The 26,824-nt window shown below is 34.9% G+C and overlaps 1 protein-coding gene and 1 non-coding gene across 2 annotated transcripts; both read left to right on the plus strand.

Annotated features, from left to right (window-relative positions):
- On the plus strand, positions 1–26,732 carry LOC131943984 (uncharacterized). Its single transcript, XM_059304410.1, has 10 exons — positions 1–57; positions 3,001–3,111; positions 6,749–6,924; positions 8,837–9,028; positions 9,924–10,074; positions 10,956–11,273; positions 11,458–11,535; positions 12,260–12,375; positions 22,777–22,971; positions 24,005–26,732. Exons 3-10 carry the CDS (start codon positions 6,796–6,798, stop codon positions 25,640–25,642), a joined length of 2,817 nt encoding a protein of 938 aa, XP_059160393.1. The 5' UTR covers positions 1–57; positions 3,001–3,111; positions 6,749–6,795; the 3' UTR covers positions 25,643–26,732.
- On the plus strand, positions 432–503 carry Trnah-gug (transfer RNA histidin (anticodon GUG)). Its single transcript has one exon. It is a non-coding gene; the product is annotated as a tRNA-His (tRNA).
- Positions 26,733–26,824: the final 92 nt, after the last annotated feature.

Consider the following 26,824-nt stretch of genomic DNA (forward strand, 5'->3'; position numbering starts at 1 on the left):
TGGTCACAGCTGGTTGCTTAGTTTTTATACACAGTGAATGACTCACAGTGTGTGCATGTAAGTTAAATAAAAACTTCACTTTTAGATAGGTGCGAATTTACGATCATTTCTTTACAAAACATGATCACCTTTTTTTTTTAACACGTTTTTCTTAACTCAGCTTCGCGTTTGTTTGTGGGTTTGTTGTTAAAATTGACAGCGAAAATTAGCCCACTTCTGATTGCTCTAGAGATCTGAAATTCGGCATGCAGGCTATTTTCGCCTAACAATTTCAGATGCAATCATAAAAACTAGCAATTAGAGACCTAAATTAGCTTAATTAAATTACGCCCCAAGGACCCTAAAATTGAGGACATGATTTCTAAAGATACCGACAAGACTGGAGGCCTATTGACGCAGTTACTTCGGCCCCAATCGATGTGAGCGCGCTGGCCGTGATCGTATAGTGGTTAGTACTTCGCGTTGTGGCCGCGACAACCCAGGTTCGAATCCTGGTCACGGCATTTGATGACAAAAAACGTGGTTACGTTCACCATCAAATTTCCAAAATTCGTGTCATCAAATGTCATCGCCTAACAATTTCAGATGCAATCATAAAAAACTATCAATTAGAGACCTAAATTAGCTTAATTAAATTACGCCCCTTCTCTGTTTAAAGCGTATCGGTCGCTCAAGATTTTTAGTCCGTGTATTTAAAAACACTTAGTCAAGTCATACTTAATCAAGTCATTAGATAAAGTAGAAAATAAACTATATAAAAAACTTTTTAAAAACCACGTTTTTCATGTGTAGCAACGGACTAAAAAGGTCGGGCAGATGGGTCGGGAAATTTGATGGTGAATGTACCCACGTTTTTTGTCATCAAATGTATGAACAGTCATCACAAGAACCTGCACAGCTCGAGGAAGCACAAAATCTACGAGCAGTCATTGGTAGATCCCCTAGGGTCGGAAGAAAAATTTATTTTCTACTTTTTAGTCCACAAGAAAAACGTGTTTTTTTTTTTTAATTTTTTAAGTATTTTATTTTTTACTTTTAACTGGTACTGGTTAGAATAAAAGCGGGCTTGGATAGATTTAAGGTTAACGTTAGGGATGTGTAAAGAGATATATGTATACCATTTTGATTATTTTTTTACCCGAACACCCGTGTTTCTTTCAGCATCTCTTCGTGGTGGCACCCCTCGTCAGCCCCCATCCTCACCCCCATCACACAGGTTTCAGGTGCCCCCTCCCCCGTAGAAAAAACTAGGCCGAACACCAGCTAGATCTCTATGTTCCATAAAACACAAATGTGCACTTGTAAAGGCCGTAACTTACAAATTTCATTTTGAAGTATTTTAAATTTTAAGTTTAATCATCTAGCTATTAATTATGCATACTATAAGTTACAACACAAATACAAATTACGACCATCCTTAGGCTTTCGATTCCTGTAACTAATACTACATGATTGAGAACGAACACATTTATTAAACAAAATAGCCGTTCGGGCCAGGCCCTGCACTGGCCTCTGTGAAAAGGCCACATACACACACGCAAACTAACACAAAAACCCAAACGCAAACACAAACCTAAGCACAAACGAAAACACAAAAGCGAACGCAAACATAAATGTAAATACAAAATAAAACACAAACACTAACGCAATTACAAAGCAAACCCAAACACAAAAACAAGTACAAATGCAACATAACACAAACACAACCCAGACACAAATACACACACAAACGCAAACGCTCTCTCTCTCTCTCTACCTATATCAACCCTCCAAGTTGAAATGTCATTTTCTGTTTGTATTGTTATTTCAGTAACAACGCCCTCTACACGTTTAAAAAGAAAGACAAACGCAAACACACACATACATAGCGTTTTATATATATAGATAGAAGAGAAGTAATTGCTTTGTAATCTAAAGGAACTTATGAGTACCACTTTTTTTTACTATTTAAAAAGGGAAATAAGTGGTTAAACACGTTTGCCTATCTTTAATACTACAGCTCATGTAAAAATTAATTTACGCAATAGAGTGTTTTAGCTACTGTAGAACATCATTACTGTAGTAGATAGTTTTTTTTAGAAAACCACTATCAAGGTGCACGAAAACGTAACTTTGGAATGCATACTCATTGCTTTTTAGTCGGATTTTGGTCCCCTAAATGCCCCCCCCCCCAACTGCATTGTGGGGTCTGGCGGCATGGTAGTTCCTCCCCTGCGCGAAGCCCACACCGTTTACCTGTTGGCGATGCCTGCCTCTCTATCGATCGATAGACACTTCTCCTACCTGTAACTATAAACTTTGTACAGTATTTACTGCCGATAAAAACAGATAACACATTTTCTAGAAAAATGTGCAAGAACTTTTGTACATGATAATGGTACGAAAATTCCACTAATTTCAGATCGAAATTTATAGACCAATAAAATTGGCATGTAATTATAACAATGTTTATAGTAATATAATTACCTCGACGAATCGAGGAGGGGGGTATGCTTAAGTAGGTTTGCACCCTTCCCTTCGACCCAACAAGTCTTAACGATTTACAGTGCGAACTGATTTATCTTATAAAACTAATTTGTTTTCTATGGGGTGGGTGGAGTGAGGAGGGGTGGGGTGGTGGTGCTGGGGTGAAAGTGTGAAGGGAGGTGTTCTAAGGATCAGCCATTATTTGTGGGTAAATTTAAAAAAATTGAAATTTATTTCTTAATTGCTTGAATATCTTATACCTCTATGAGTAATCAAAGTAAGGTCAGAGAAATATTAATAAAATTATATGAAAAGAAATTGTCCAATACCCCGCCCACACAACCTTTATATTTCTCAATGTGTGGTAAGCCTCTTTTGGTTAGGGGTCATCTATTTATGACGTCCGCATGATGTATGGTTAGGAAATCAATATGTGTAGCTTGGCTGTATTATATATTCCTTCTCAATAGCCAAGCATCGATCAACAAATCACGTGTGGATAACTTTTATTTTCCTAGAAAATGTATTTTTCAGGAAAATAGTGGGTTAAAAGAAGAATAATTTTCTTCGAGTCCCATTTGACGTAGTGGTGTAGGCCTAAGCTCGCTAACCAAACTGCAGAAAGAAATGTATTTCATTTATTAGGTAAGTTACATAAAATATACACTTAATTAAGCTATATGGAACGGTGTAACCTACCGTTATAGTGCAAGACGGCTAACCCGAAAATCTCGAGTTCGATGCCGGTTTCAAACCAGAACGTCCCTGAGTCCACCCAGCTCTCATGGGTACATGACTCTCCAGGCATACGCAACAGACCATATCGCTATCACCCCCACTTGTCTGGTGAGCCTTGGTTCATGTCGAATGTTTACAATCGTAGCGCCGGGTCGAATAAATGACGGCTATTAGGGGCAGATCATTTAGTTTTTAAACGACTTGAAACTAAGGGGAGTTAAGTTCTGCTTGATCTTTTCATTATCTTCTATAAACTGACGTCACGGCTGCTTTCAGGCATTTCTTGGGGGGGGGGGGGTGCGAGCCCCCCAGACGAAAGTCTACCGCCCACGCCCCTAACGAAATTGAATCTATATAGAAAATATATTATCTATCTATCATATCTTCCCGGTGCCGCAGGCGCTTCACATTTGGCATGAGTCTGCCTTGGGGCGAAAGAACACGAGAGCCGGTGCCGGTTGGCCAACAAGTCCACGTAGAGGGGGTCAAAACTGACCTCGACTGACCGGCGCCTTATATGGGCTCTATTACGAAAAAAAACTTTTGCCCGACGACCCCCCTTGAAATTTTGTGAGGTGGTAGGAGAACGCCTTGGGGTGTCACAAAAACTCGGCATATCTGGGAAAACTTCCTAAAGGGGTCAAAACTGACCAGTTGTATTTCCCTATATAATCTTTGTATTTTATGGGGAAAACAGAGGGTCATTTCAACGCGGAATTTAGGGTAGTTAAACTCAGTATATCTGGCTAATTTTTTGCATGCTCCTAGGTAAATGACTTCATCTTTAGGGTTAACTGTCGGTTTGAATCATAGCCCTCGGCGAGGGCTAAAATATGACCGCGAGGGAAAATCTCCTTATTTGAGCTATATAACGAAAAAAATTCTTGCCGAACGACCCCCCTTGATATTTTGTGAGGTGGCAGGAGAACACCTAGGGGTGTCAGAAAAACTCGCCACATCTGGGAAAAATCTGCAAATGGGTAAGAACTGACCAATCGGAATTCCCTATATAATCTTTGTATTTTATGGGAAAAGCAGAGTCATTTTAACATAAATTTTAGGATACTTAACCTCTATTTATCTAGCCATTTTTTTGCATCCACCTCTATAGATGACTAGGCCGTATGGAAAAACTGTTGGTCAGACTCAAAGCACTTGACGAGGGCTAAAAAGTGACCGCGAGTGAAATTCTCATTATATAAGATATATATAAAGAAATTGACGAACGATCTCCCTAATAATTTGTGATGTCGTAGACCGACCCCGGAGGATAACAAAAAATATTCCCGTCGAAAAAAACCCTTAATGTCGTTATATTTTTCCAGATGACGTATTTTCTTATAAACAATTGTTTGTGAAAAAGTAAACAAAGAGATACTTCATTCGTTCAGTTTTCAAGGGAGGTAACTTTTTTAAAAAATAATTATTTTTCAAACAATTGTATACTATTTTAAACATAAACAGAAAATGACGAAGTATAGCATTTGTTTCAGTAAAAAATTAAGTTATTAATTAAGGTACGTATCCTAATTAAATAAGTAAATTAATTTTAAAAGTCAATGTAATATAAATTATGAGATATACTGTTATGATATATACTCTGTAGTTCTAATTCCATTTTAGTCATACATTTCGAACTCTCCAATATTTTCTCTGAAAACAAAGAACAACAACATTTTCTCTAAAATTAGCATTACTGTTTAAATTTAAGCACTCCACACCTCAGCCGTTACTAAATAATTAAGTATTCAAATTCTCAAATGTTTTTGAAAACCTAAGCGAAGCTAGGCAGTATGCCTAGTATATATATATATATATATATATATATATATATATATATATATATATATATATATATATATAAAGCAATGTATGTGTGTCTCTGTGTGTGTGTGTTTGTGTCTTTTATGCATTTCGACACCTCCTATCACATAGCCGTTAAACTTTGGGAAATTGTTGAGAATATTCCTGGGGAGGTTTCTGCGAATTTTATTTTTCAAATTCGTAAGGGTGGCGCCCCGACAGGGCGCGATTTGTTTTTTCTCTATATACGGTATATAAATATAAAAGTCGATTTTTGTTTGACACCATTCATCCGATCGCCATCAAACTTTGGTGAGTTCATTAGAATACTCTGGGGAAGGGTTCTGTTTAAAAATAATTTTTAATTTCACAAGGGCGGCGCCACGGGAGGATGCGATTTTTCTCTATATACGGTGTACAAAAATAATAAAAGTGAATTGATCGTTCACGATCGCCATGAAACTTTGAGAAGATATTGAGAATATTCCTGGGGAGGTTTCATGGGAGAACGCCTTGGGGTGTCACAAAAAACTCGCCTTGTCCGGGAAAATTCGGTAAATGGGTAAAAACTGACCAGCCGTATTTCCCGATATAATCTTTGAATTTTATGGGAAAAACGGAGGGTAATTTCAAAATGGATTTTAAAGCATTTACTTTCTTTACATCTGGCTAATTTTTTGCAAGCTCTTAGGTAAATGGCTTGACCTTTAGTGAAAACTGTCGGTTTCACTCAAAGCCCTCGACGAAGGCTAAAAAAGGACCGCGAGTGAAATTCTCTTCATATGAGCTTTATTACGAAAAAAAATTTCCTCCGACGATCCCCCTTGAAATTTTGTGAGGTGGTAGGAGAACGCCTTGGGGTGTCACAAAAAACTCGCCATGTCCGGGAAAAATCGGGAAATGGGTCAAAACTGACCAGTCGTATTTCCCTATATAATCTTTGTATTTTATGGGAAAAACAGAGGGTAATTTCAAAACGGATTTTAGGGCACTTACCCTCTTTACATCTGGCTAATTTTTTCTATACACCTCTATAGATGACTAGGCCGTATGGAAAAACTGTTGGTCAGACTCAAAGCTCTCGAAGAGAGCTAAAAATGACCGCGAGTGAAATTATCATTATACGAGATTTGGTCATTTGGTCTATGAACAGGGGAGGTAACTTTATAATGTAATAATTTTTAAATATTTTGTATACTCTTTTTAAGAAAAACAAAACAAAAATCATAAAGTATAGCATTGTTTTAAATAAATATTTCGTTATAAATTAAGTTTAGCATTGTACTGAAATTGTAAAAAGTAATTGCGAAAGTAATTTAATATATTTGATTGTTACTATTAAGAAACCCCTTGCAGTTCTAATAACCTTGCGAGTAATAAGTTTGCGAATATTCCATCAAAATGTGAGTGACATGAAATTACTCTACTGTATAAATTTAGGCCCTAAGCATTTAACATAGCAGCCAATCAGCTATTAATTAATCATTCAATTCCTCAATTTTTTGAAAACCTAAGCGAAGCTAGGCAGTATGCCTAGTATATATATATATATATATATATATATATATATATATATATATATATATATATATATATATATATATATATATATATATATATATATATACGCTCTTGCGCACACACATACACAGTCCAGGATCTGAACTCAAGATTTAGCAGCCTTACCCCAACACCCCAAATTTTGTAATTTTTTTAACGCATTTTATTTTATTTCATACAGTGTGCCGGTAGGCCTAAAGTCAGTTTAATAATAAAAGTTAATAAACAATGGCAAGATTAGTTCCTTACAAGGAAGGAATGTCACTTCAAGATCTTTTTGACGGAAAAAGTTGTAATTTACTAACTGACTGCGAATACGTGCTTTCTGACTCAACAAATACAATTAAAAAAACTGTGGTAAGTAGAAAAGTAGGTTTAATAAAAACTGTTAAAAATACTCGTAGCCTTTTTTACAGCCTTTACTGTAATACCTGATACTGGTATAGTACGTATGTGTAGCCTTAAATGCCACACACAGCTCCCGCAACACCACAGCCATCGATCGGAACATATTCTCCTAATTTCTCCTCCCACTTAAAGACTTCCTAAATTTTAACCACCTTCGTCCCTTTTTAAAGTGAAGTAAATCGTTCATACCGTTCCTACATTTCTCGCCTTCCAGCAACCCTATTTCTTGTCTACACAGAGCCTTAAAACGTACCCAGATTATGAACGAATGAACGAATGAACGAACGAACGAATGAACGAACGAACGAATGAACGAACGAACGAACGAACGAACGAACGAACGAACGAACGAACGAACGAACGAACGAACGAACGAACGAACGAACGAACGAACGAACGAACGAACGAACGAATGAACGAACGAACGAACGAACGAACGAACGAACGAACGAATGAACGGATGAACGCATGAAAGCATGAACGAATGAACGAATGAACGGATGAACGAATGAAAGAATGGAAGAATGAAGGAACGAACGAACGAACGACGAACGAACGAACGAACGAACGAACGAACGAACGAACGAACGAACGAACGAACGATCGAACGAACGAACGAACGAACGAACGAACGAACGAATGAATGAAACGAATGAAACGAATGAAACGAAAGAAACGAATGAAACGAATGAAACGAATGAAACGAATGAAACGAATGAAACGAATGAAACGAATGAAACGAATGAAACGAATGAAACGAATGAAACGAATGAAACGAATGAAACGAATGAAACGAATGAAACGAATGAAACGAATGAAACGAATGAAACGAATGAAACGAATGAAACGAATGAAACGAATGAAACGAATGAAACGAATGAAACGAATGAAACGAATGAAACGAATGAAACGAATGAAACGAATGAAACGAATGAAACGAATGAAATGAAATGAATGCACATGTGCATGCACAGGCACAGGCACACATACATAAATAGTTGTATAATTACCATAGTTGATAAAGTGCAATGAATGTATTATAGTTGTTCACTGATTAGAATCAGGCTCGTCCGCCGGCGCCACGACAGGGTGCTGTTTGGCACCCCGGCCTTCACATGAGGGCCTTCGTTCGTTTTACTGAGTGCATTAGGCTACGGCTAAGGCGGGGTATTATAGTTGTTTACTAAGTTAAATTAGGTGGGATTTAGCGCCTGGGGCTATACTGTGAGCACTATGCTCCTTTTTTATTTGTGTTTATGTTCTGCGTTATTGTTCGCATTTAGGTTTGCGTATGCATTTGTGTTTGTGTTTGTGTATACGGTTGCGTTTATGCTTGTGTTTGTGTTTACATTTGTGTTTGTGTTTTTGTTTGTGTTTGCTTTGTGTTAGGGTTTTAGTTTTGGATTTGGATTTGTGTTTTCTTTGCTCTTTTATTTGCGTTTGTTTGTGGTTTTTTAGTTTATATATAGGTTTGCGTTTGTGATAGGGTTTGCGTTTGTGTTTGGGCTGTTGTTTGTGTTTGTATTTGTGTTTGCGGTGCGTTTGTGTTATGTTTGCGTTTTTTGTTTGTTTTTGTTTTTGTTGGTTGTGATTAGGAATTATTTGATAAGTATAATATTTCCTAAACCCGGGCAATGGTGGGTATACGCTGCTTAATTAACACACAAGTCATGGTCATTTACACATAGGTTTTTCACCGAGGCAGGGCCTGGTCGGGACGGCTAGTACTTTATAAATTCATATGCGTTTTTGAAATCCGAAATACATAGAATTAAGTACAGGACTGCTTTTTATTATTTGTGTAGTAAAATATGATGCTGCATACATAGATTACGTTTTCATTAAACAATCAAACAACTAGGTCAATGAATGGAGTTCTTGCTTTTCTCTGGTGGAATCTTTTGATGATGTCTGTGATGTTTTGATGATACCTAAAGAATACGCCCTTAAGGCTCAGACTGGTCACATCCAAGACGAGATGGTGAAACAGGCGCTGCTTGGGCTCGAAGCACCAAACTCACTGATGCTTATTTTAAGACAAACGTTTGTTAAGGTAAATGCTAAATTCAGTTCTCTTATTCTTTGACACTTTGTTTTATTTTATAATGATCATATATAATTCTATAAAAACATCGAGGTTTAAAATGACTAAATATTACGTTTTGGGAGATTTACAACCATTGGCCTTGATCTAGTGGCGGGGCTATTGAGAAGCAAAGCTGCCGGAACAGGGCTCTTCGACACTAGAGGACGCTAAAAGGGGTCAGAAATGTAAACGCTTTTCATAAGCTGACTTACTGAATAGTAAATACTTGAAGTCATTAAACTATAGACACACAATTGAAGTGGCTTTACAAACACATTGACCACTTTGCACATCGACTGTTAACCTTGAAAATAAATACGATTTAAAAAGCGCATTTGGCAATTCATAATCTAAATAATTTTCACTAAGAATGATGTGTATAGAAATAATGTAACACTTTAAAAAGAAAACATTTTGTGAAGGCAAGTTTTCGACAAAGTAAGTCAGGCACAGACAATACTGCTACGATATGAATTATTTTTAGAAGTCCCTAATTGGATATTTCCCAATTAGAAGGCTTTTGTAGACTTTGAAATGGCGTTTGATAGTATGAATAGATATGTCATCTTGAAGATAATGAAAGATTAACCCTATTTTTAGTATAAATCATAAAATCAGCTAAAATGAATCGAGTACAATGGAGATTCGTGGTTGATGATCCACATCGAGTAGTTATTACACTACTAAACTAACATTGTGACAAAATGTCGCCCCGTTTTACATGGTTGTAACTATGCGCCGAAAATTATCCATGCTACGAGCCGTTCAAAAATTTAAAGGCCTATGTTTATACAACATTGGTTAGATGATAGTTCCATGTTTTTAAATTCGTTTAAATGAATTTATTTCCTGATTTTCTTAGCAAAGAATTAATTTGGAGAAGAACGTTTCATCACTGGCGGAACATTACCGAGATTTTAGATCAAAAAATGGCCAACAAAAAGCAACACATTGGGTCAAAGGTTTAGACGTTGGTAACGAAATAGTTGTAATGTTACATTTCTATGGCACTGGTAAGCATCGAATTAACAAGTTGATATCTTTTTGTTAAAGTTAATTATTATTTTTAATATGTAAAATATACAATATTCACGTACGCAACACATTTAGGTATTGTTGTTGTTTATAGATACACAGGTAGCTTCAGGAACATAGACTCATTGTTTGGTTAATAACAAAACAATAACTTTTTGTATTCATAATAATGTTTCCATTTAAATACTTTATAGATGAGGTCAAGATTAATGTTGTTGAGAATACTCCGGCGGAGGTTTCAGCAAATATTTTTCGCAAGGGTGGCGCACCCAAAGGGTGCAATTTGGCACCCCGTGTTATCCCATGATCACTATATCGCCAACGTTCTTTTTAAACAGTGCGATATTCTAAGGATAAGATGGGACGTTATAGTCGTTCACTAAATTTAATCAGGCGCGTTCTACCTCATTATTACGAAAATTAATTGCGAAGGCTTTCATACACCACGCCCTGGGGTGTGCTGGGCTGTAGTTTTGGTAAAACCCGATCTCCGACAAATATTATCCAAGAAATAAAGCCCGGGCATTGTTTATATTTAAATAACTCAGCTATAGTAAACAAGATCTCACGTCCAAGAATACAGGATTGGTAACGCATTGATAAAACCTTAAAATATTTCGTTAGACTTTATTCTATCCCCGCGGCAACGTGCGGGGACGGGCATACTAGTTGGATATAAAATGTAAATTCTGTATGTGTCGTAAAATATACTATATTCACATACGTAACACATTTAGATATGATGGCTGTTTATAGATATACAAGTAGGATCAGGAACATAGACGCATTGTTTGATCAATAACAAAACGAGGTTAAGTTTTAGTATTCAAAGTAATGTTTCTATTTAATTACTTTATAGATAAGAGCGAGATTAATGGAATAAGACTTGAGTTACAAGAAAAGCTTTGCTCCAATAAAGGATCGATTGAGGAAAACAAATTAGATGCAATTTTTATATGTGCAGCATGGATCGATACAAATTTTCGTGCGACATATTTGAAAAATACTAAATGTATCATACACGTCAGTGGTCCAAATGCTGTTTGTATACGCAACACAACAGAGTCCATAAAGTTACTAAAAACCTTTTACGCGTTTAAAAAAAAATGGTCCAAAACAGAAGAATACACCATATGTTCTGCGGAGAAACAACATCAAATGGCAGAACACGAAAATGGTAAGTTAAAAAACGCCTACTCAATAGATGAACACTTTCTTTTTAACTTTAAAAAAGCAAAAAAAAACATTTGATTTATTTTTATACACTACTGCAGCCTTACATTTTAAATAAATATTTACAAATACCAACAATTTTCATGTTATGTTCGCTACAGTTTCATACGTGTTTTTATGTTTTTCAGTACAAGGTGAACCTTCCAAATTTCTCAAGACAGAATTTTACAACATACGAGTCAATTTACAGAACTTTGTTGAAGATGGTACGCATATAAAAAATGTATGTGTATGTGTCTACGCCGATGCAAAAAATTGCAATTTGTTGGTTTATAGATTTCGAATAAAATAGATTACACAACAATCTTCAACAACTCTAATAATTCTTTAATAACCATAACATACAGTGCAACGCTTCTCACCAAACTGAAGGTGACGGGAAAGATGCACACAATAAAAGTACGCAACAGAAAATTGCGCACTACAAGAGCGTAAAGGCATTTTGTTTTCTTAAATCGTGCATTTATTGACATTAACATAAAGGGACGTTGGAGTCTGGTTCTAGGGAAGCGATATATTAATGTTTAGCATTCTGTAGCGGGTTTTAAAATAATAGCATAATATGCAGAGACGTAGATAGGGGAGGGCGGATGGGCCGTTCTCCCAAGTCGCCGACCCTAAGAGGGCGCCAAATAAGCTTGATAAAATAAAAGTTGATTACGAGCTGCTTTACAGAATTATACAGAATCAATATTCATGAAATGACAACTTATTGGCTTTCGAGAATTGTTGATGGTTAAATATTTTTAAAAAGCGATTCTCAAATAATATAACGAGGTTCATTACTATATTCATTCTTTTTCTTTTATAATATATTTTTCACCAGGAAATATTTATATTCACATACATTTTAAAAGGAATCTCAAAACATAGAATGCTAAGAAAGTAGAAAACTGAAAGCTGGTACTGAAACAACTGATTTTTTTTCAGGTGCGTTGCTGACAGGGTCGAGTGTTATTTCTGCTGATAGTCTCGAAGCTGGGAATATTTACACAAATTTATATTCATTGTTGGTGGCATGTCCAAAAGTCGTTAGTAAATTAGAGGTAAAATACTTATATACTTATTCCCTTTTTACTTTCTCGTATATAAGAAGTAAAGAGAAAATTTGTAATCGTGCAAAAAAAAAAAAAAAAAAAAAAAACCCATCAAAAAACGAATTTTTGCAAATCTTGACGTTTTACAGTCCAAAAAATAGTTTTGCAATCTTGTCCGTATGTCTGTGTGTGTGTATGTGTGTGTGTCTGTCTGTAAACACGATAACTTGAGCTCCGTTACAGCTAGGTTGATGAAATTTCATATATAAGTATTATATCAAAATCGTAGATCCGTATCAACTTTTGAGCGGGTTCCGAAAAGCGAAAAAACTTTTCATACTTTGAATTTTTCAAAAGACTGTAACTTGAGTATTTTTTCAGATAGATAAATGAAATTTCACGTATAAGTAAAATATCTAATTCTCTGCCTTCTGTCAAATTTGGAATAATTTCTGTTGACCGGAGGTAGCAATTTACACTATTACCGATTTCTCAAAAAACGCATATGAATTTATAAAGTACTAATAATATTCCGCACTATTATGCACATTTTGTTTGGCATTCACTTGGTGTGCAATTCTTTTTTCTACGAGATTTCATTTTATTTTAAAAAGTTTAAGTAATTATAATGGATTAAAAATCATGTATATATCGTGATGCGCCATCTCCCGCAGTGTCAAATAAGAATATTCGAGAAAGTTTTAGGGAGATCACTCCCGGTTTATTAACGTATGGTATTTTAAACTTTTTGTATACATAACATCATATCACGTCATATATAATTATTTACTATTAAAAGTCAGGTTTGTTTACATGTTTGTATATTTATTTATTTATTTATTTTTATTATTTTGTTTGTCTGTTTAGTTACATGAGAGAATCTGCACTATGTTAAAAGCTCTAAAATAAGTATTTAGGTAGAGAATTACGTTTATTTTGACCAAACTCTTAATCAACAATTTATTTAAAGGCTTTAATTAATTTATTGATATATTCATTGGTAGATACACCGCTTTAATTATAAAACTTTACTTGTAGTGACATCATATGATTTTTTTTTACATTTTATAACACTAATGGCGGTTTCAATCACAGATTTTTTGCCCATTCAAAAGTTTAACGCATTATAAAGCTAATTTTCTGTCGGCTATAGCTTTAACGATACGTCAGTTTGTTATTTTTATTAGGGTCCAACACTATTATAAATTTTCAACAGTTCTTCTTATTTGTGTATACAATAAATAGAGATCAGCTGTCGAATGAAGAGAAAGTGAATCCTAGATCTAAAATCTAGAATTTAGGAAAAACTAAAATTTATTAGTTAAAAATAAAAATCATTATAAAATCACAAAAAATTATTGAGATTATTTATAAAACTATATTAGTCCTTAAATCTATATATATAAAGCAAAGTATGCGTGTGTGTGTGTGTGTGCGTATTTGTTTGTCTTTTATGCATTACTAAACCTCTTATCACATCGCCGTGAAAATTTGGGAAGTTGTTGAGAAAATTTCTGGGGAGGTTTCTGCGAAAAATCTCTTTCAAATTCGCAGGGGTGGCGCCCCGGCATGGCGCGATTTGTTTTTTTTTCTATATACGGTATATAAAATAAAAGTCGATTTTGGTTTGGCAGAGTTCATCCGATAGCCTTGAGACTTTGAGGAGTTCATTAGAACACTACCTGGAAGGGTTCTGCAAAAAAACACTTTTTTTAAATTTCGCAAGGGCGGCGCCACGGGAGGGTGCGATTTTTCTCTATATACATTATTTAAAAATAAAAGTCAATTGCTGTTAGACACCGTTCATCCGATCGCAATCAACTTTGGTGAGTTGATTAGAACACTTTGTGGAAGGGTGCTGTAAAAAATCATTTTTAATTTCGCAAGGGCGGCGCCACGGGAGGGTGCGATTTTTCTTTTTGTAGGTATATAAAAATAAATGTCGATTGCGGTTTTACACCGTTCACCCGATCGCCATCAAACTTTGGGGAGCTGATTAGAACACTCCAGGGAAGGGTTCTGTAAAAAAAATCTTTTTTAAATTCGCAAGGGCTGTGCCAAGGGAGGGTGCAATTTTTTCTATATACGGTATATAAAAATAATATAAAATAATTGAAGTGACATCGTTCACACGATCGTCATGAAACTTTTGGAAGATGGTGAGAAAACTCCTGCGAAGGTTTCTGTGCATAAACATTTTCAAATTAACAAAGGTGTCAACCCGGTAGGGCGCGATTTTTTTTTCAATATACGGTATATAAAAATAAAGGTCCGTTGCGGTTTGACATCGTTCATCCGATCTTTGGGGAGTTAATTAGGACACTTCAGGTGAGGTTTCTGTAAAGAAATCTTTTTTTTTAAATTTCGCAAGGGATGGTTCAATTTTTCTCTATATACGGTACATAAAAATAAAAGACGATAACGGTTCGACACAGTTTATCCGGTTGCCATAAAACTTTTGGGAGTTGATGAATACTCCCGAGAAGGCTTCTGGGGTGGGAGAGGGGGTGGGGGTGGGTGATGGTGGGATTTAAGTTTGCATTGGCGGCTCCCCGGCAGGATGCGATTTGGCGCCCTGGTGTTTCCCGTGAGCGCTATGGCAACTACGTTTGGTCTAAACAGTGTGATAGACAATGGATAGGATGTGACGTTACAAGCGCTCACTAAATTTATTCAGGCTTGTCCGCCGGTGCCCTGACAGGGTACGATTTGGCTGCAAAAAAAAAATTTCAGTTTCGGCCCCCAAAGGCTCATATAGGCCGCTGAGGGCCATGTAATACGTTTTATTTTAATAATCAGAAAACTTAACCAAGGTTAGATTATTACCTGGATATTTCTTTTTGTCCGTAAAAAAATCCAAATAGTTTCATCAATTAGCAATAAGCATCTATTTTTAGACAATCCAATAAAAAAAAGAACATTAGTAACGCTAACATATTGCATCAGTCACACTGATGTTTAAAACACTTCAAATCATTTTTTACGTGTTAAAGAAAACATTCTGTTCATTTGTGTCACTTTATGACGCAATCTGCATCATTGTTAAAAGGATGCAATTTGGCACTATTGCGCCTGTTAGTTTTAAAGAGCCAGGGGCCGTACGCGGCGCCGAAGTGTGTTCTACCTCATTATTTCGGTGAGTGATTAATGTACACTTAAGGTTTTCATGCGGTTTTCATCCCGATATTTATGATCCAAGTGCAGGCATTGTTTACATCTAAATAACTCACTTTTAGAAAACAAGGTCACGCTTCAAAGAATATAGGACTTGTAATGCATGGATGAAACCCTTGTTTTATATTACGTCGGATTATCTTCTATTCCCGTGGCAACGCGCGTGGACGGGTACGCTAGTGTTTGATATATCACTTTTTGCTTTTTAGCTTCAAGGATCATCGAATTCGAGAATACATGAGATTTATCTATCTAGATTCTAGATCTAGAAAAAAACTACATTAAGCAAGCCAGCCGTATGCTACATCTAGTTCTAGCTCTATCTAGATCCAGAATCATGCTAATAATTAGTTTCTATACTAGACTATTTCAGGCCTTTATTATCTCTATATATAAAAAGCAATGTATGTTTGTTTGTTTGTCTTTTATGCAATACTACACCTCTTATCACATCGCCGTGAAACTTTGGGAAGTTGTTGAGAATATTCCTGGGGAGGTTTCTGCGGAATTGTTTTTTTTTTAAATTCGCAGGGGTGGCGCATAGCGAGTAAGGGGTACTTCTATATTCAGCGGTAAAACTACAACATGCTTCTAAAAATAACTTTGTAACGCGAGGAAATCCTTCTGTACAGTTTCGTCACCTTGCGAAAGATGAAAAAATAACTTTTTGAATATGAGGAGCCTACTGTAGAGTTTCGTAACTTTGCGAAAGATGCAATAAGCATCTATTATTAGACAATCCAGTCAGAAATTGAGATCGAGCATCTAATAATAGACCATTAGTAACGCTAGCATATTGCATCAGCCACACTGATGTTTAAAACACGTCAAATAATTTTTTTACGTGTTAAAGAAAAAACTCCTGTTCATTAGTGTCACTTTAGCAAATGACGAAATCTGCATCATTATTAACCGGATGCTATTTGGCACGATGGCGAGGTTAGTTTTAAGGAGCCATGGGTCGTACGCCGCGCCTATGTGGTAGTGTAATCGGGGGGTGGGGCCCTGAGAGCGCCTCTCTACGTCTCGACACATGGGCGGTCACCGAAGTGTGTTCTACCATATTATTTCGGTGAGTGATTAATTTACACTCAATGTTTTCATGCGGTAGTGTAGGTAAACCCGTGTTCCGATATTTATGATCCAGGCGCAGGCTTTGTTTACATTTAAATAACTCACTTTCAGAAAAGACGGTCACGCTTCTAAGAACATATGATTGGTAACGCGTTGGTGAAATCCTTCTAATACATTTCGTCAAACTTTCTTCTATCCCCTCGGCAACGCGCGGGGCACGGGTACGCTAGTTTTATATAAATCTTTGTTTGTTTAACTATGGAACTAGTTAATTTGGGATAAAATTTAATTTGAAATAATACTAGGGCCTATTCGCGTAACTTTAGTTTGTTACGCGGACTCTCTATATACTATACCACTAAGTTTGCTTTTAATAGGAACTTCCCAGATAGCTTTTGAGTTGATAGTAAAATAGTAACTATGCGGATGGTACGGGTTTGAGACACATCATGTCAATGTTATTATTTTTTTGCAATGTTTTAAAATATATGAATGATAAAGTTGCCTATCGGAACTTGGCTGGACACAGGGCAGGTGAAATGGAATTCACATGTTTCTTTGTGCTCAGCATATGAAAGGATAGTGTGTTCAGACCCATTCTTAGCCGAAATCGGTGTTTTAAAAGACAAAAACATTTCTGAGTTGGCGGAACACTGGGCATGTAAAGTAGAGTTGACCTTTTTTTGTGATCTCAGCATTTGAAGAGATATGGTGGTCAGACCCATGCTCAGCCGTAATAGGTGTTTTTAAAAGACAAAAACGTCTAAGGTGTGACGTCTTTTTGAATGTGGGGTCTGGGTTTTTTTTTGTGACGATAAATGGCAGACGTATTTTCATGTATGGATGAAACCCGACACCCACAGTTATCTAATGATAATGGGTAGTCTAGTCTAATATATATATATATATATATATATATATATATATATATATATATATATATATATATATATATATATATATATATATATATATATATATATATATATATATATATATATATATATATATATATATTATAAATTATATATATATATATATATATAAAATAACAAAACAAAAACAAAAATAAAAACAAAAACAAAAAACGAAAACAAAAACAAAAACAAAAACAAAAAAAAAAAACAAAACAAAACAAAAACAAAAACAATAAAAAAAAAAAAAAAAAAAAAAAAAAAAAATACAAAAAAAAAACAAACAAACCGCAAGCAATAACGCAAAAATCAATGCAATCGCAAACATAAACGGGAATGTAGACAAACGTAAACGCACGCATAAATATAAACAAGATATAAACGCGTCCATAAAGAATTCATAATGAGGACATAATTATTATACATTAAAGATTCAATTAATAATTAGTAAACCGTACATTTAGAGCATGGGTTCCCAACCTGAGGGTCGCGACCCCAGGTGGTCGCAAAGGGCTTTCTGAGGGGTCGTCAAACTGGTAGACTACACCCTAGCATGAAAACAAAACATATATTTTTAGAAACATTTTAAAAGTCGTTCTCAGTCGTTAGTCTATGAAACACGTTATTTTGAGACGAGTCATTCGGAACACACCAAAAAAAGATTTGGAGTTCTTTTGACGGCAAGAAGCTAGTTGCAAACGTCGACGTGATCGAAAAGGAAGTCTTGACCAAGAAAACACAGCATTCGTGCAAGCATCATATGAAGTCGCATTGGAAATTGCCAAGCAAAAAAAAAAAAAAACTCACACAATTGCATAAAATCTCATAGAATCCTGCAAGTTGAAGATGGTGAAATTATTTTTTGGGGATTCCAGTGCAGTAAAAATGCATCAATATAGCAGACATGTACGTAGATGTTAAAAAACAAATTTTGAATGAAAACTTTAACCATTTTTTTATTTTCAAGTTGATGAATCAACAGACATGAGTTCGTGTTCGCAGTTGCTTGTCTTTGTAAAATATATTCATTCAGATTATAGCAAAGAAGAGTTGCTATTTTGCGAAGAAAAAATCGAAACAAATACGTTTTTTTTAAAAAAACTGGATGATTAAAATGAGAAAACGGCTGTGGGGTTTGTACATATGGTGCGACATGTTTGGGTCAAAATCAGGCTTTCAGAAAAAAGGTTAAAGAGTTAACTCCCTAATGAAGGGGAATCCATTGAATGATTCACCGGAATGCCCTCACCAACAAGGCTCTTCCAACTCCATTGCTAATAAAGGTAAATTATTTTTAATTTGGAGGCCTAAACACCTGTCTCTTTCATGAACTGTGCAAAGACATGAATAAAGATCACGAGGATCTACACTAAAGTACGCTGGCTGTCAAAATGAATTGTTGTGAATCGTTTTTTTTTAAATTAAAGATGAAATCAAGTGGTTCTTGGTAGTAAAAAGGATACACGACATTTTGATATACTTTAACGACAAAGAGTGGTTTGAGAGAGTAGCATACTTAGTAGATATAATAAAAAATATAATCTTAACCTGAAAATGAACGAATATTATCTCTCTTGGAATGTTTATTAAACTGCAAATTTGGCGAAAGAAATACATATTGGAAATATTGCCATGTTTGAGAAACTATGCAGTGTGGTAGATGTATCTGATTGTGAGATAAATAAAAATTTGAAAGAGGATTCTGAGGATCTTGAATCTCTTGAAAACGAACTGCTTCGTTATTTTCCCTGAGCTAAAAGAAGAAGAATCCGCAATGTCACGTAACCCATTCTCAGCCTCCCCTCGATGTTGCCAGCATATCCGATGAATTACAAGATGAATTCTAAAATTTGCGAAATGGATCCGCGACACGTATCATGTTAAATGGAAAAAATTGCTCAAACAATTGTGTTGTAGTATGCACCATTCATACCCAAACTTTAAATCGATTGCCTTTTGAGTTTTAGTTCCTTTTGTGTCTACATATCTTTGCGAGAATAGATTCTCAACACTTCTCCAATTAAAAAAAAAGAAATAAATAACATGCTGAGAATGACATGAGGTTGGCGTTAACAAAAACTCAACCGTTGAGGCTAGTGAATAGCATGCAATTTCACACATCGCTTCAACAGTTATCAATAATGATTTATATTGACAGTCTACAGGAAATTGTATTTTAGTGCTTATTAATTTCCGAACTAATTTTGACTTTTTAATTCTATGGAGGTCGCGGGTCACTTACTTTTTATAAAAGGGGGTCGCCACTCGAAAAAAAGTTTGGGAACCACTGATTTAGAGTATAAAATAAATAAAAGTAATAGCTAAAATGACTTTTTTTTTCACCTACTACATTGCATATTACCAAAACATTTAAATTTCATAAAACTCATACAGAATGAAAACAAAATAAATGGCAGAAATTATATTCTCATTTTTTAAAAAGTCATTTGTCTCGATCAAGGGAAATAGTATGTATAATTTTTCAGATAACATTTTAATATTTCTGAAAGATGATACATTTAATTTGATTTTGCTCTTTGTACTTTACGTCAACTAAAAGGTTAAGTCGAAAAATTATAATAAAAAAAAATAGATATTGAGGTTTATTTTCAAAATATTTAGCTGTTTTCTCACAAACTTACCATCCAAATCGTTACCCCATCGAAACTGACAATGCTATCTCAAATCTTACTATTATATAAGAATTTACGAGTAAGTTTATGGCAGCTCCCAGTTTAGTTAAAATATAGGTACATTCCGATCACATGGCAAGTAAGTTAATAATACTCTTAATATTTTAATTTTAAAAAATGTATCTAATTTGTTAATAGCTTTGTACACACATTCTATTTTCATCTAATATAGAAATATGGAAGGGATTCTGTGCTCTGTGGGTATGTATGTTTGTGGAATACATGCAAATAGTAAAAAAATCGAATTAATCGTCATTGTGTAATATTCTTAAAGTGTTTATTTTTGTATTACAATCTAGATAGATGAATAAAAAAAACAATATTGATGGTTTGTAAAGAATATTTCCAAACTTAATTAACGTAGTTTGCCCTTCACAAAAATTGTAATTATGGCTGGAAAAAAATGTACGAATTAATTTTCTTAGCACGTTAATAGATAACAAAATACAAAAAACAAAACAACAGCAACATTACGTCGGGGATGTCTTGATGTTGGAAAATAATAATTATATAATTAGCATGGATTGATAGAGTGCAATCTGGTAGGTAAATAAAGGGTATTTTAAATACTTACTTTTAATTATTTTGTACTCTGAATGTATTGTTTACTATTTATTATTTTTAATCAATAACAATTTAGAAGACTTTCCTAAATATCCTCTATATTTCCGTTTGCGGATAAGATGGGGTATTATAGTCGTTCACTAAATTGAATTAGGCGCGTCCGTCGGCGCCGCCGCAGAGTTCAATTTGGCGCCCCCGGCTATTCTGTAAGCGATAGTGTGCATACGTTAGTTTTAAACAGTGCGATAGGCTGTGGATAAGACGGGTTATTGCAGTCGTTCACTAAATCGATTCCCCGCGTCCTCAGGGCCTTCCCGTGAGCGCTATGTCCCCTACGTTAGTTTTAATGAATGCAATAGTCTATGGATAAGATGAAATTATAGTCGTTCACTAAATTGAATCGGGCGTGTCCGCCGGCAGGGAGCAATTTGGCGCCCCAGGCTAAAGTAAGCACTATACGTTTGTGTTTGCATTTGCATTTGCGTTAGTTTTTTTGTATTGTGTTTGTGTTTCTATTTGTGTTTCCGTTTGTGTTTTCGTTTGTGTTTGTGTTTGAGTTTGCTTTGTGTTTGTGTTTGTGTTTTCGTTTGCGTTTGTGTTTGCGTTTATTTTTCCGTTTGTGTTTGCGTTTGTGTTGATGTTTGCTTTAGTGTTTGCGTTTGCGTTTGTTTTTAGGCTTGTGTTTGTGTTTGTGTTTTCGTTTCTGTTTGTGTTTGGTTTTTGTTAGTTGTGGTTAAGGTTGAGTTTAGAGTTTTAGTTGCATAAAAACATTTAATTGGAAAAGTCATATGTTTTTTAAATCCGGGCAATGCCTGGTGTGTGCTGCGCAATAAATACAAAAATCACGGTCCTTTATAGATTGATTTTCCACAGAGGCCAGGGCTCCCGGTCAAAAACCCCCTGGACATAAACCCCCCGACATAAACCCCCTTGACAAAAACCCCCCGCGACATAAACCCCCTGGACCAAAACCCCCGCGACATAAACCCCCCCCCCCCCCCCGGATAATAACCCCCTGACTGAGGTTTATATAAATAAATAATAACGATAATGTGAACCAATTTTTTTTTAAAAAATTACATTAAATTAATTTAATATTTACGACTAAGAAAATAGTTTCTACCTAAAAAAAATGCCATTCGAAATCAATTTAATCAAAGATCGGGCACCGACAACATCTTAGATATAGGTCATCGACATGTGGGAGCCGTGCGGATCAAAGCAACACATTTTTAACAATACAAAAGATGTGAGAGATTCACCGGCGGAAGCTTGGTTCATATCCACCTTGGCACACAGGAGTATTGTATAAATACGACATCAAATTTATTTCTCCACAAGTCGTATAATTTCTGGAATGGAGTTCGTTCAATCCAATAAAGGCAATTTAAAGATTATTTTGAAGGCTATGTTTATGGCTGTGATAAAAAGTGTTGAAAGGGTATTTCCAGAGTGTGAGGTAAAAGGATGTTTCTCCCATCTTAGCCAACATATATTCAGAAAAATACATGACTCTGGCCTTCAACAACTCTACCAAGTTGATAGTGAATTTGCTCTCAAGCTCAGAATGCTACCTGCGTTGGCTTTTGTTCCCATTGAACACATGAGTTATGCCTTTGAAAAATTATTGGAAATTTTCCCACAAGAAGCAATTCCAATTGCAGACTATTTCTAATGTTTGTTTTGTATTTATATATTAATTTAGGTTCTAATCATCTTTGGTTTTTCCTTAAATTAACCTCAATTGGTTTTTTTTTTGTCCATTGGGTTTATACCGCGGGGGTTTTTTGTCCAGGGGGTTTATATCGCGGGGGTTTCTTGTACAGGGGGGTTCAAGGCGGCGGGGGGTGGGGGGGTATGTCCAGAGGGATTATGTCGGGGGATTTTTGTCCAGGGGGTTTTTGTCCAGGGTTTTTTAACCGGACACCGAGGCCAGTGCGGTGCCTAGCCGGGACGGCTAGTTGCATAATTTTTTTCTATATTTTATACAGTGGTTGCTCACGAAGAAAGAATTCCTTTTTATTGTGGAAAGAGATCACAGTATTTACAAGCAGGATTTGATTCAACTTTCACAGAAAGTTCAAGAAGCTATTGCTCAACTAAATTTACAGTTGATAGATACACAACAGCTGAGTTGGGTCGAACATGAAAAAAATAAACCTTGCTCAATCGACGATTATGTTAAAGTAGGTTGCAATATAATTACATTGATTTTTTTACTTTTATTTACTAAATGGATGTAATTTCGTTTTTATTTCAGGAAAATTTCACAGGAGAAAGTGAAATGTCAAAGGAAAAGGCCAATTAATATTTACACAATTGCAAAAGCATCGCACTCGCTTATTATCAGTATCTCACACAGACTAATATTACTCTTTCATTTTTTTATAGGTGACATGATTATTTGTAATGTGTTACATTAATGTTTCAGGCCATACATAGTACATAATTATACATATATCTTAATGTGTTTTAACATATACATGTTAAAAATGTGTGTGTGTGTTTGAAAACGATTACTTGAATCATGTTTCGGTTAGGTGGAAGAACTTTGAAATAGAATTTGTGGAGTACTCTAAAAAATCACGTCAAGCTATTTTGTTAAAACGCAAAAAGTGTGAGAAAAGCACGAAATAAAAGAAGTATATTTAAAAAAAAAACAATGTATTTGAGCTGATAATGTAATTCTCTATAGAACAAAAGATAATGGAATAGTTTCCCTAACGTAGTAGCTAGAACTGAGATACTTCCTGATTGCGTTTTGGCCTCTGAACATACCGTAAAAAATTACGACTTCTTTACTCAACGTATTAGCCTTGTGTTAAGATCTGAATGAAACCATATATAAAAAGACTAAGAAGTGAGCTCCAACAATGCTGGTATAGATCCTATTGAATGAAATTCTAGGACCAATTAAACTAGGGGAGGGGGAGGGTCAAGCTGTTACTATTAAATTAAGAAAATTATCAATTGTTGGTTTTGTATTTAAATGCGTGTACACTCTAACGAAAGAACATTTACAGATTTAAAAAAATGTATTCTAGTCAGTGCTGCAAAAATATCCAAGAGCGGCGTAATGTTTTGCTTTTGTTTCTTTGTCAATACTTATCTATACAACGCAATTTTTACATAAAAATATCTGCTGTTTTAGCAAAGTTACTCTTTTTAAATTTATATGCACACATTACTTCTCATTTTAAAATTATTATTTTTTTGTAGAAGGTTACCCACACACTTCCTCCAGGTGATGACATACAACTAATCGTAGTTGGGAAAAGTGGTCACGGGAAAAGTACAACGGCAAATCGGATTTTAGAGAAAGACGTTTTTAAAACAGGTTCAGGATTTTCCTCGGTTACCAAAGACTTAGATTCAAACATTCAAAGCTCGAGAGTTGATAATCGCCATTTAACATGTGTTGATACACCAGGCGTTTTTGATACGGACATTATACAAGGTTCAACAATATACTCAGCTATGATAGAAGCCATTAGTAAAGGAATTTCGAGGTGCAGTGATGGTTTTCATGCAATCATAATTATTATTAGGTATAATACAAGAATCACACAAGAGGAAATAAAATGCATTGAGATGCTGCAGTCATTATTTGGGAAAGATGCTCTCGAATCACATGGAATTATTGTGATGACTTATGGAGATAATTTTAAAAAGGATGAAAACAATATCAATATTTCATTCACTGATTGGCTGAGTAGCCAAAATAATACGTATGCTAAACGTCTATTGCAAAAATGTAATAATCGATGTGCGTTATTTGATAATACAACAAACGATAAGGTACTACGAAAGGAACAATTAGTTCTTCTGATAAATCACATAGATTCATTGAGGGGTTCACTTTTAACAAATGAGTTATTTGCAAAGGCAAGAGAGCTAAGAGCCAGATTTATTAAAGACAGCATCTATTTAAAAGATATATTTATACATTCTTGTGATTCAATCTTTAAAGATTTGTGTAGTTTGAAAAATGGTTTACCTATAGAGGAAAATACTGTTAAAGAAATAGAACATCTTTATGTAATATTAGGAACCCCAACAAATGGTGAAATAATGCATTTGCACACTGCTTTGAATTGTGTAAAAGCTAAATACTCTGAAAACAGCGCCATTAGTCAACCTCTTCTCAAAAACGACAACGCTATTAAAACTCTACTCGAATGCTTAAGTTTAATTGTATATGAAAATCAAAGAATTGCATTGATGGTATATAACATAATTCGTCGCTTAATTGAGTGTTTTCCCGGGAGTTCAATTGCTTACCTTGAATGTGGGAGAGCTATCAAAATAGAAAACTTGACGACCGGAATGAAAGTTCTAGCGATTGATGAAAACAGAGGAGTTATCTACGATGAGATCTACATGTTTGGCCATCAAGAGAAAGATGGTCAAACATTATTTGTTGTACTTCAAACTGAATCTGGACAAGTCACACTTTCACAAGATCATCTTATTTTATGTAGAAAAAACAACAAGGAAGATTTTGTTGCTGCAAGTGTTGTCGGAGTCGGAGATGAACTTCTTACAAGAGCGGATCCAGGCTTTGGTTGGTCTAAGGTGGTAAAAATAACCTACAAATTGGAGAGAGGCATGTACGCACCTTTCACCAGAAGCGGCACAATTGTGGTTGACAGTGCTGTGGCTTCCTGCTACATTGATGTGCTACCACATCACGTTAGCCACGTGATGCTGTCACCTATGAGATGTCTGTACAGGATGTCACCATCAGTGTTAAGTCATATCAACGGTGCACCTGATGTCTATCCGGTTCCACCTTGGGCACGTGCAGCGCTCAAACTTTTGGGATACGGTAAAAGAAAACACATAAAAGATAAATGAAGCAAACACAAACCAAACTCTAACAACTACTTACCGTTAAGTGCAATGTATTTTAAATGTAGCTTAAATAAAACAATTTTTCTTTTAATTTCTGACGCTTAGTACATTGAAAAATGTTGAAATCCATTACTTCACAAACTGAAATGTGCTAAATATAACTTGGTTTTAACCTCCTTTAAATTGGTGTTGGAAAAGTTATTTCATTTTTAATTGTAATAAAATGTATGCATAAAAATATCTTGAGAGAGAATCGTATGACATTATAAAGTAAAAAGCTTTAAAAAATGTTTCTAATTAATGTATTTTTAAATGACAATAAAATGTTGCTTGCTTACAGTATTGTAATGTAATGTTCCAAATATAATTAACACTTATATTCAACAATCAAAGTAATACACACTGGTATTATTACTGTTGTCTAACTTGTTAAAACCATAATTTGCAATAGAAATGTTAAATGATGTAATGGAAAGTAAAAAAAAAATTCTGAATTACATGAATTACTTGTTTCATGTTTGCAGACTATAACACATTGTTCAAAAGGTATTCATATGATTGTTTTAAAACATTTTAATTTAACGAAACTGTATTAAATATGAATAAGTGTTATTCGTTTATCAGCAAATAAAACATTTTTATTGTCTTCCTACTATGTTTAGATTACTATTTTTAGCTAATATTCCCAAAATAGCCTTCACTCTAGCCACGAACATAATCATGAGTTTAGAATTCACTTTAGCCCTGAATATTGCTTCGACCATAAACATGATCTTAATAACCATGCTAGCAAAAAAACAAAAAACCAAACAAACAACACTAGTATATTATACCTTATGGTCCTGCCACCGTTTTTTTTAAATATTAAAACCAATTCTGGAACTAAAACGAGGCCTATGTACAAGCTAACATTAAATAAACAGAAATGAGGATGTAAGATGATGTAAGATATAACGAGGATGTGTTGTATAATGAAAGAGATTATTGTGATGATCAAATTTACCTATGACTTAGAGGTTTGATTTTATGTCGTATTGTACTTGTGGCTTCTTCTTTTGCATAAAATACACATTTTTTAAAACAATAAACACATCTCTATCATTCTATACATTTTCGAGTCAAATGTATTATAATCATTGCATGTTATATAGATCTAGTTGTAGAAACTGTATATGTGTTTAGTTT

Source organism: Physella acuta, unplaced genomic scaffold (assembly GCF_028476545.2).
Source record: "Physella acuta isolate Inbredline_101_S28 unplaced genomic scaffold, ASM2847654v3 ptg000475l, whole genome shotgun sequence".
Taxonomy (NCBI): domain Eukaryota; kingdom Metazoa; phylum Mollusca; class Gastropoda; family Physidae; genus Physella; species Physella acuta.